Source organism: Pteropus medius, unplaced genomic scaffold, assembly GCF_902729225.1.
Source record: "Pteropus medius unplaced genomic scaffold, Ma_sr-lr_union100, whole genome shotgun sequence".
NCBI classification, from domain to species: Eukaryota; Metazoa; Chordata; class Mammalia; order Chiroptera; family Pteropodidae; genus Pteropus; species Pteropus medius.
The window spans coordinates 3625129-3636913 of record NW_024356248.1 but is presented as its reverse complement, the minus strand read 5'-3'; the positions used below and the strand labels follow the sequence as shown (position 1 = coordinate 3636913).

Sequence of the window (11785 nt, the reverse complement as noted above, 5' to 3'; positions counted from 1 at the left end):
TTTTTTTAACTCTTACAATAATCTTTTGAGGTAGGTCCCAGTGCCACCTTTATTTCTCTGATAGATATGATGAGTGAAGTTGAGTGACATGGAGGAAATTCTGAGATGTTCTAAATTAAATTACAGTGGCCAGAGAGTGAGAGAGACAGAACCGTTAGTCTGTTCACGGCTGCTGGCCAGCTACTAAACAACTGCTCTCATTTCCCCCATTCATTGCCAGTTGGAGTTTTGGGTTAATTTCCAGGTGGCTATTTATTTTAACCAGGCATCACCTACCTCCAGGAGCCTCTGCTTGTGGTTTACATGTGGGCTTTCTAGACTGCTGCCCACAGTCAATCCCCAGGAGCAAACATTTCTTTATGTCAATGTGTTGCCTGTCCCAGGACTAGGCCTGTCTTACCTTCCCCCACTCCTTTGCCTATAGCTAATGTTAATTCTTTCAGACTACTTCTTTCTTCTCCCTTCCTCCTACTTGATGTATAAAAAGTGCTTACAAAACTCTGGGACGATGGACATGCTGTCTTTTTTACCTAGCCATGCTCCTGGTCATTTAGACTCTATGCCCCAAGACCAGTCTTTTTTTCCTTTTTTTGGTTACCATTTTTGACTCAATGAAACCTTACTTATAAAAAGATTTTCAGCTGTGGAAGTTAAAGATTTTTTCATTTAACATAAGTTAGGACCGATGTCTCCCAGGTAGTGAGTGGTAGGGCTGGTATGTGAATGAATACACATGTTTTTTCAGAGTCAAAGCTTTTATGTCCAATGCTACACCTTCTCAGAATGGCTTTGTTGGCTGTACATGCCTCTAATGCTGCCTTTAGACCACAGCAACTACTCTGCATTTACTTGCGAATTACTCAACTATGCTACTCTATGAATTAAGTTTGGTACAATAGAAACAATTAAATGTAAATCGAATGAAATTAAAATTAATTCAAATTCATTAACTGCACGAAGTTGAGAACCTCTCTTATTGGGTCCAAAGCTTGACTTTGTCCATTAATACCTGTGTAAATTAAATAAATTACTCATTCTCTCTGTTGCCAAGTTACCAGATGTGTAAATGGGAAGAATAACTAATCAATCTAATGGACTGATGAGAGGATTAAATGAATATATACATGTAAAGCACCTGGCACGTGAGTACTATAGTGCAAATGTAAGCTGTTAGAAGACTCAAAAGATCCAATTTAGGAGATGCATTCATTCTAAGCATGTGAACTTGAACAATTCATTAGCCCTTCCTGCAACTCAGTTTAGTCATATACAAAATCGAGAAGTTGGGAAGATGATCTGAAAAGACCTTCCCTCTTCAAAAGTCTGTAAATGTATAGATAAATTATCACTAAATGTGTTGTCATGCTCATGCTTTAGAAATGGAAGAACAAGTTCTTCTACTGAAAGAATGCTTGTACATTTGAATCTCTATGCCACTGTTTTTGTTAATCAATGTGTTTTTTTTCTTTGCTACAGAGCATCTTGTGATTCTCAGATCACATCCATGGAGAATAATACAGAGGTGAAAGAATTCATCCTGCTGGGACTCACTAATGCTCCAGAACTGCAGATTCCTCTCTTTATCATGTTCACCCTCATCTACCTCATCACTTTGATTGGGAATCTGGGGATGATTGTGTTGATTCTACTGGACTCTCGTCTCCACACTCCCATGTACTTTTTCCTCAGTAACCTGTCTCTGGTGGATTTTGGTTACTCCTCAACAGTCACTCCGAAGGTCATGGCTGGGTTTCTAATAGGAGACAAGGTCATCTCCTACAATGCATGTGCCACTCAGATGTTCTTTTTCATAGTCTTTGCCACTGTGGAAAGTTACCTCTTGGCCTCAATGGCTTATGATCGCTATGCAGCAGTGTGCAAACCCCTTTATTACACCACAACCATGACAACGAGTGTGTGTGCTCACATGGCCATAGGCTCCTATGTTTTTGGTTTTCTGAATGCTTCTATTAACACTGGAGACACATTCCGTCTCTCTTTTTGTGTTTCCAATGTGATCCATCACTTTTTCTGTGATGTTCCAGCCGTCATGACTTTGACTTGCTCTGATAAACACATCAATGAGCTGATTCTTCTTCTTATCTCAAGCTTTAATGTCTTTCTTGCACTTTTTGTTATCTTGATTTCCTACTTGTTCATATTTATTACCATTCTGAAGATACACTCAAGAGGGGGATATAAGAAGGCTTTATCTACCTGTGTTTCTCATCTTGTTACTGTTTCCATATTTTATGGGACTGTCATCATCATGTACTTACAGCCAAGTTCCAGTCATTCCATGGACACAGACAAAGTTGCATCTGTGTTCTATACTATGCTTATCCCCATGCTGAACCCTGTGATCTACAGCCTGAGAAACAAAGACGTCAAGAGTGCACTCAAGAAAGTTGTTAAGAGGGCAAAATTTTTTTTAGGTTTCACCTTTTAATGATATAGAATCTTCAAAAGGTTATTTCATCTTTCTTACATCTGCTCCATGCAATAACTCAAATGTTAATGGCTATTTGGGATAATAGGACATTTATATAATGTTACTTATTTCTTTAGTTAAAGAATAACCCAATCGCCTAAAATGCAGAAAAAATTATAATAATGATTTTAAATGAAGTTTATTTAATGAAGTACATGCTTTTGTTGGCGCATTTTATTCAGAGCTAAATAATTATAACAGCTTAATAAATTAATGCTTCAGTCATTATTGAGTGATTTGGAAAGAAAAAGCATAAGCATGTGAAAGTTTTTAAAACTAAATAGCCTTATTAGAATAAAAGAAGAGATGTAATTGTCATTTTTACCTTAGTCATTTGAGTACCAACTCTTCACATGTTGTTTCAAAAATCACACTGAAGTTAATAATGCTATTCATTTTTCTTAGCAGTATATGTTTTGAAATGGTTAATGTTACTCACTCACTCATACAGTAGTTAAGTGATATCATGTCTTATCATTTTCCTACCCTTCACCCCACTTTACTCACACTGGTTTCTAGCAATACTAGACAGCTCCAATCTTGCCCGTATCTCAGCTTCTTTGTATTTGCTGTTTCTTCTGCATAGATTATTCCCTTACTCATTTCAGATGCTGGTTAAATGTTTTACACTCGGGAAAGTCATAGAAGCCTTCCATGAACTACTTTATAAAATAGTCACTCTCTTCCCATGAACTTTTGTCCTAAACCTGCTCCATTCTTCATAGTCATTACCAACGTTCAGCTCTGTTCATCTAGTTCCCTCACCTTGAATGGAAAGTCCCTTTGAACATTAGCTTAATCTGGTTCTTTCACTGGAAATGAAGCCTTGAGCCTTGATTTAAAAATCAGTTTACTGAGAATTATAGGCAGAAGTAAGATGCAGAAACTCTAGACACTTCGCGGGGAGAATATAACGAACATCCACTTGATAATGACTCCAACTTCTTGCAGGAAATTAGCAGTCTCAAAAAACTCTCTATCCCTAACTCTGAATAATCCTTCCCTTTTTGAAATTCTCCAGACTGTTTGCCTGCCTGCTTACAGCCAACCAATGACTGATGATGGTACAAGAAGACCAGTTAGAATGTATCTCCCATGTCCAAAAACTGTATCTTAATAAAACTTTTGCCAACCATACAATGACTCAGTATTTATTCATTCTACTCAATAAATTTACTCTCTTTTCTAACACCTTTGAACTCCATTGAAATTAAAGTGACCAAAGATGGTTTCCTTTGTGGCGAGTTTATGAACAAACCACCGTTGTTAATTTTATGTGAGACGTAGTTTTGTGTTTTATATGCTTCTGTACATATAAATTCAGGTCTCTCGTGAAACCTTCCATGTGATCCTCTGCTCACTCTCATTCTTTGTCATCAGCTGGATAGAGAAGATTCAGAACACAAGAGATGGCAAAACCACTAAAGAGAAAAAACGTAGGTCACTGAATCACTGTATGGTTTCCCACAGAACAACTAATTTCCAAAAATCACCCTCTATGACCTCCGGCACTGAAATATTGGAGTTTGCTTGTGGCTGCTAGTATTATCTACACTAACTAATATAGAAAGTTTTCCATAAGTCAACCTGTATCCATTGGGAGTAAGTCAAGAGTGAGGGGGCTATATAATGAAAAAAAACTGTCAAAATGCTCTAACGCAATTTAATTCCACAATTGTTTACTTGTGAATCCTCACCCAACCTCCAAATCATAACTGAAATGCTGACACGATTTAAATTAGCACAGGTTTTAGAGACAGAAAATAGCTCAACTTGAACTCTGTTTCAGCAAGCATTTTGATATAAAGCAAATTAATTAAATGTTCTGAGCTTCAACAAGGGAAAATAATGCCTACCTCACAAAATTATATATGCATTAAACCAGAACGCATACTAAATAAGCCAGAATATAGCACAGTTCCTTAAACGGAATAGATGCTCAAAAATTTTCTTTCCTTTCTTTCCCTTTTCCTTCCCTATCTTCCTTTCATTTCGTCCTCTATATTGTCACTCTTCTCCATATAACTGTGGACGAGAAAGGGGTCACATACTAAACCTGACAAGCTCAGGGGAAGCCTGCATGGAGGGCCCTACAAACTCAGAGACTGAAAGTAACCACATAGGATGGTCTGTACATATAAATTCCTAACTAAATGCAGGTCATGGCAGTTAACCACATCCTAGGCCTATCGCTTTCTTGACAAAGGTCGTTCTTTAATTTAAGTGAGCCTGTCTATTGTCTTTCTGCGTCTAAGATAACACCCCCTTGGAATGTCAGAGTAATTTCTTTATTCTAGACCCCTCAGGGCACAACCCGTTGCACCAGAGCACAGACTACAGAACCCCTCATGGTTACTTTGCCCCCTCATACCATTTCTCTGTGCAGTAAATGTTAATTATTTGTTATCCTGTATATGTCTCTTTGTTTTACTTTTTATCTGGTCTCAGAGATTTTCCTGCATTGCTTTCTCCCACCCTCTTAATCTACCACCAATGGGTTTCAGGTAATCTTCCTTACAGCTCCTCTTTTGATTCCGATGTATAAAAGCTGCAAAACTTCCATTCTCCAGAGCATTTTCTTAATCCATTGAGATTTTGCTTTCCAGCAGTTGTCACTTTGGCTCAAATAAACTCATTAAAATTCTCTACAGGTTTGAACATTCCTTACATTAACATAACTATTGAAAAACTTAGCAATTATACTGGTTTGCATTTATAGTTGCTGTACTACTGAATAGTGAGTCCTTTGAGATCAATGATGCCTTCTCATTTAGGTCTGTATTTTCAGGATCTAGTCAAAAATTGATTACATAGAAAAACTCAAGAACGTCTAATGAAATCGTAACTCAATTAATGAACAAATTTATATTGGCTGACTCCCTCAATATTGACTCTACCACACTCTCCTTCAGATTTTGATCAAAATGTATAATTGCATATTTATTTTTGCATGTGTTTACTTCTTTCATTTGTGTTCCTTGGAAAAATAAAAGTTCTATGAATATCGAAAATATTTCTGATTTCTACTCTAATAAAAGCTTACGTCTAGAAAAAAATTGGGGCTCAGTGAAAGATTTTAATGAATGAATAGAGTAATGATAAGGAGAAGTCAAGCAAAAGGCTCATCATTTGTAAAAACTAATAATCTGCTTTCAGGCTCTATTGATTTATTTTTTATAGATATATCACATAAATGAAATTATACAATACGTGACTGCTATGGATTGAATGATTGTATTCCCCCAAAATTCATATGTTGAAACCTTACCTCTTAATGTGATAGTATTAGAAGGTGGGAACTTTGGCAGGTAAGATTAAGATTAGATGAGGTCATGGGGGTGAAGGTCTCATAAATATGATCTGTGTCCTTATTTAAGAGTCTCTAGAGAGCTTATTTATGCTCTCTGCCATGGGAGGATCCAATGAGAAGGCAGTCATTGGGAACCAGAAGAGGACTCTCGTCAGGGCTGGCCCTGATTTCAGGCTCCAGCCTCCATACTGTGAGTAATGAATATCTGTTTTTATTAGCCATCCAACTTATGGTATTTTGTGATAGCTGCCTGAGCTGACAAAGACAAGGTCATTTTACGTCTAACTTTTTTTACATGGTATATGTACGCTGGCCGCCATATGCCACCCTTCCCTCTTCTTCAGAGCAGTGCACTGATTGACTGAGATATTGGATGCACACTCCACTGCTGTCCTTCTTTCCTGGAGAGAAAAGTCTCATCGTCGCACACCTTAATCTCACAGAACCATGCGAACCTCCTGCCCTTTCTCTCTAGGACAGTGCACTGAGATGCTATGATGTTGGGTGCGAGCTCCACTTCTTTCTTTTTACCTTGAAATAGAAGTCTGAGGATCGTGCACATTCTCTGGATCTTGAAGCACCACACAGGCTGCTGAGAGCCACCTAACCCTTTTCCTGGGGGAATGTGCTGGAATGCTGGGAGGCTGGGTGCAACCTCCACTTCTCTCTCTTCTTCCTGGAAGAGAAGTCTCAGTAGTGTGCACCTTCTCTCAATCTGGGAGACCTGGACAGTCTTCTAAGACTCTCACCCCTTTTCTTTGTTCTTTACTGCCCTCTAGAAAGTGTAGCAATATGGGTTGCTTCTGTCTCTGAGTGATGTGAGACAGAATTAGGTCTCTTGGGTGGTGTCCCACAAGGCTGGTGATATCAGGTACATGCTGCATTGTCTCTTTCTCTTGGGGGTAGAAATCAGGATCCAAGTGGATCTCTCTTGGTGCTGAGCCGTGCTGGCTTGATGGAGAAGCACTGTCAAGGATAATATGAAATTGCTCTTCTTACCCATTTCATAGCAGTTTATACTCATTTTTGTGCTCCTCTGAGATGTAGCAACTTCTTAACTGGATTCTGAAGCACTCATAAAGTTGTTTGGACCCAAATATCTTTTTTTTTATTTTTTTATTGATGTTTCTGTTGGAGGAAGGAGGCTGGGACTTTCCTATTGTGCAATCTTGCTCTGTATAAATTCTTTATGGGTTCTGTGTAGCAAAACCTTATCAGATTATGATTTAGAAATATTTTCTCCCATTTTATAGGTTGTATTTTCACTTTCTTGAAAGTGTCCTAAGATGCACAAAAATTTCTAATCTTGATAATGTCTAAGTTTTCTATTTTTTTGTTGTTGTTTCATATCTAAGAAACCATTCTGAAATAAAAGGTCATAAAAATTTACCCATATGTTTTTTAAAACATATTGTTTAAGCTTTCATGTTTAGGCTTTTTTTTTTTCCTATTTTGAGTTGATTTTTACCTATGGTGTGAATAACAGATTCAAATTCATTCACCTTGTGGTGAAAAAGACACATAACACAAGGTTAAGTGTACAGTATAGTATTGTTAACTTTAGGCACAAGGTTGTAAGCAGATCTCTAGAACTTATGTGTCTTGAATAAATGAAACACTCTAACCATGGAACATCGACTTCACAGTTCTCCTCTCCAGGCCTCTGCCAACTATCATTGCACTTTCTGCTTCTACTGGTTCGACTACTTCAGATACCTCATTACAAGTGGATTCATTCTGCGTTTGTTCTTCTGTGACTTATTTCGCCAAGGAAAATGTCCTCCAGGTTTATCCATTTTGTTGCAAATGTAAGTATCTTCTTTTTAAGGCTGAATAATACCTCATTTTATTCAAATACCACATTGTCTTTATCCATTCATCCATTGATGAACATTTAGTTGTTTCCGCCCCTTGGCTATTGTGAATAATGCTGCAGTGAACAGGGGAGTGCAAATATCTCTTCAAGATCCTGATTTCAGTTTTTTTGAATAAACACCCAGAAATGAGATTTCTGGATTATACGGTAGTTTTTCCAAAATTTTTTTTTTTTTTGGAAATCTACATACTGTCTTCTACGGTGTCTGCTTTATTTGACATTCCCAACAATGCACAAGGGTTCCAATTTCTCCACATTCTCACTGAAACTTATTATTTTCTGAGTTTTAATAATGGTCATCCTGACATAACAGATGTAAGTTAATATCTCATGGTAGTTTTGATTTGCATTTGCCTGAGGATTAGTGAAGTTGAGCATCTTTTATATACTTGTATTTTTCTTTGGAGAATTGTCTATTCAAATACTTTGTGCATTTTTTAAATTATTTTTTCTTTTCTTTTTTGCTATTGTGTGGTAGGATTTTTTATATGTAAGTTTCAGATATTAACTTTTATCAGACAAGTTTACAACTATTTTCTCTCATTCATTAGGTTGCCTTTTTACTGTGTTGATTGTTTCCTTTGTTGTGCAGAAACTTTTAAGTTTGATATAGTGTTACTTGTCTATTTTTGTTTCCGTTGCCTATGTTTTTGGTGTCATATCTAAGAAATCATTGCCAAGCCTAATGTCGAGAAATTTTTTCCTGTGCTTTTTTCTAGGATTTTTACAATTTAAGGTCTTACATTTAAGTCTTCAATCCATCTTAAGTTAATTTTTATGTGTGGTGTAAGACAGGGGTTCAATTTCATTCTTACGCATGAATATATTCAGTTTTCCTAACGCCATTTGTTGAAGAGACTATCTTTTCTCCATTTTGTAGTCCTGGCACTCTTGCTAAACATCATTTGGGTTCTGTTCTATTCCACTGGTTTGTATATCAGGCTTTATTCCTGTACCATACTGTATTGATTACTGTAGATTTATAATATGTTTGAAATAAGAAAGTGTGAGGGATTCAGGTTTGTTTGTTTGTTTTTTTTTTCCATAGTTATTTTGGCTATTCAGAGTTCTTTGTAGTTCCAACTGAATTTTAGAATTTTTTTTTTTTTATTTCAGTCCTGTGGCAGAAGAAACAACTGGAGGGTTGTATATGTTTGAACCCACTCAGAAATTATACATATTATCTCATCTGACAGTTCATTCTCTGCCACTATCTCATGTCTCAGCCCAGCTACAATGGAACAGGCACATGTAGAACAGCATATGGAATGTTTGAGCAATACCATTTTGGTGACCTATGCTATACCAATTATTTTATAAATAATAAAATATTAACTCTTAACTTTATGAAACAAGTGAAATGTGCTAGGCATTGCGCTTAGCTTTGTATATATCCATCTTATAATCTTGAAAATTCATGAGGGTTATGTGATTTTCTTATCTTTCTCTTTAACGATGAGAAGCTTAAATTTAACTAGATGAAATCGCTTTCTTGAATTTGAAGACAAGCAATCTGAGTGCACTGAACAAATCTGTAACCAGGATGCTTGTCTGTACTGAGAAAGATATAAGTCTGCTAGAAAGTGTAAACTCATAGGTGACTATGAATGGGAAAGAATGGATCTATCTTCTTTTTGGGGAAAAAAACACTCAGTTTAGAGTTGTCTTGGTAAGACAAAGGGTTTTTAACAAAAAATAGGTTGCCAAGAAAATTTCTCGAATCTTCCTTGAGAAAGAACAAGAAATAAACATAAAAGAAAATAAAAAATTTAAATTCCTTATAAAAACAAGTGCTGGCAAAGCGGTGAAGCAATTGTCATGCATTGCTAATAGAAATGCAAATGGCAGGTCCACTTAAGAAAACAGCTTGGCATTTTCCGTTCAATTAAACATATACTTACCATCTTACCAAGCATTCCACCTCGCAAGTATTTACCGATATGAAATTAAAACTATGTTCATGCAAAAAAATTAGGAAAATATTTAGATACACTAATCTTAACCTCCAAACCCTGGAGTCAACCCAAATATTCCTCAACTGGGATATGGATAAACAATCTGTAGTGTCCAGGTAATGAAATATCATCTAGCAATTTAAAAAATATTTTACTACTGATATAGTATGGGTTGAATTGTGTTCCCAAAAATTTATATGTTGAAGTCTTAATTTCAGTACCTCAGAATGTGATATTATTTGAAAATAGAGTCACTACAGATCTCATTAGTTAGGATGAGGTCATACTGGAACAGATGGGATCCTAGTTCAATATGATTGGTGTCCTTATTATAAAAGGAAAATTTGGAGAAAGACACACACAGGGAGAACACCAGGTGAGGATGAACATAGAGATTAGGATACCACAGAAGTCAAGGAACACTAAACCACCCAGTAGCTGAGAGAAAAACATGGCAGATTCTCCTTTACAGCATTCAGAACCAACAGAACCAACCCTGCCAACATCTTGATCTCAGAAATGTGAGACACTAAATATCTGTTGTTTGTGTCATCCAGTCTGTGGCATCTTTTTTAATGGTAGCTCTAGGAAATTATTACAGGTAACAATATGAATGGATCTCAAATGCACCATACTAAGTGAAAGAAGCCAGAGTTAAAGGCTACATGTGCTAGGATTCTATGTAAATAACATTCTTGCAAAGGCAAAACAATATGGAGAGAAAATAGTTTAGCGGTTGCCATGGACATTGGGTGGGAGAAGGGATTGACCATACAAAGCTCAGAGTTTTTTCTTAGATGATGAAACTCTACATTGTGGTTGTATTAGTGGTTATGTGACCACATAAATCTGACCAAACTGTTAGAACTCTACACTAAAAACTATGGATATTACTGTTTGTAAATTATACTTTAATTAGAAAGTAAGGGAGGAAAGAAATAACAAGTAATACAAAAACATGTATGCATCCTCAACATATCTAGCTAGGTCCCTACAGGCAATTTAATTGCTTCTTCATTAGGAAAATGGGATAAAAGCTATAGATGCCCACATAAGGGACATCCCCAGAGAACTCCATACCTCTATAACTCCCTCCTGATTCCAGGGAATTAGCTTCTAAAATTCCAATATAGTTCAAAGTGACATCATTTTAGAAGGACCAGACTATGTGCTGAGTCTCTTTTGGCCATCACGCATTTATCTGAACATTAATAGTTGTTAGTACATGCAGTGCTTTCCTCCCACTCCCACCTTAGGATTTGGTATAAACAACCAACCATGGCCAGGGAAAACATTTCAAGATGGAAATTATATTAACTGAATTTAAAACGATAACCCGTCAGCAAGCTGCTTTATACAGCTTCCCTCATTTGTTGTTCACAGACACGATTCCTTGAATTACGTGGGACAGGTAATTTTATTCATTATTTTACAGATTAGGAGAAGGTAGGAGACTCCTCCAATGGTGCTCCAAGAATGTGTAATAGAGTCAGGACTTGAACACAGATTCCTAGCTCCATGTATATTCTTCACCTCACCTCTGCTTGCATTAGAGACCTGGGAAACGTTTGACCAGTACTCAATAGAGAACACATCTAGCAGTATGTATGCATTATTTCATGGTAAATTTCTGATTTTGGACTCACTATTCAGGATTGACTGCCCATTCTTTTCCAACATCAAGGTAAGTTTCTATATTCCATGTATACTTTTAGTGAGAAGTGTAATTTATGTACAGCTATACCTATTATGAGTTATTTAAGCATAGAAATAAATTTTTTGAATGTTTTACTAAAACAGTGAGTTGAGGCTGGACATAAGTATCAAAACTTCCATCAGTAAGTAGTTTAGTGATATCTCTGAAACATTATCATGCTGCTCTCCTAAAAGAGGTTAGTAAAAAAAAAAAAAATGGTGAGGTGATGCTCTGATTAAATGTTAATTCTATCTTATTCACTCTCTGTTGACCTCTTATGGAAGGTTAAAAAAAAAATAGATGAGCATGAAATATCTCTCTTAAATTGGCAAGATTTATACATCATTGTAACTCTTTCCCCATAATCTTGCTCTTATTATTACTAGCACATCTATAATTGCTGACAGTGAGGTGGCTAAAAGCATAGGTTTTTGATTTGGTCACAGCTGGCTTTGAA

General features: G+C 36.5%; 1 protein-coding gene across 1 annotated transcript; it reads left to right on the top strand.

Moving 5' to 3' along the window:
• The first annotated feature begins 1501 nt into the window (after positions 1-1501).
• On the top strand, positions 1502-2449 carry LOC120600704 (olfactory receptor 5B17). Its single transcript, XM_039860182.1, has one exon. The coding sequence runs from the start codon at positions 1505-1507 to the stop codon at positions 2447-2449; it is 945 nt and encodes a 314-aa protein (XP_039716116.1). The 5' UTR covers positions 1502-1504.
• Positions 2450-11785: the final 9336 nt, after the last annotated feature.

Coding starts and splice junctions, on each gene's coding strand:
- LOC120600704 (XM_039860182.1), top strand. CDS start 1,505: ATGGAGAATAATACAGAGGTGAAAGAATTCATCCTGCTGGGACTCACT.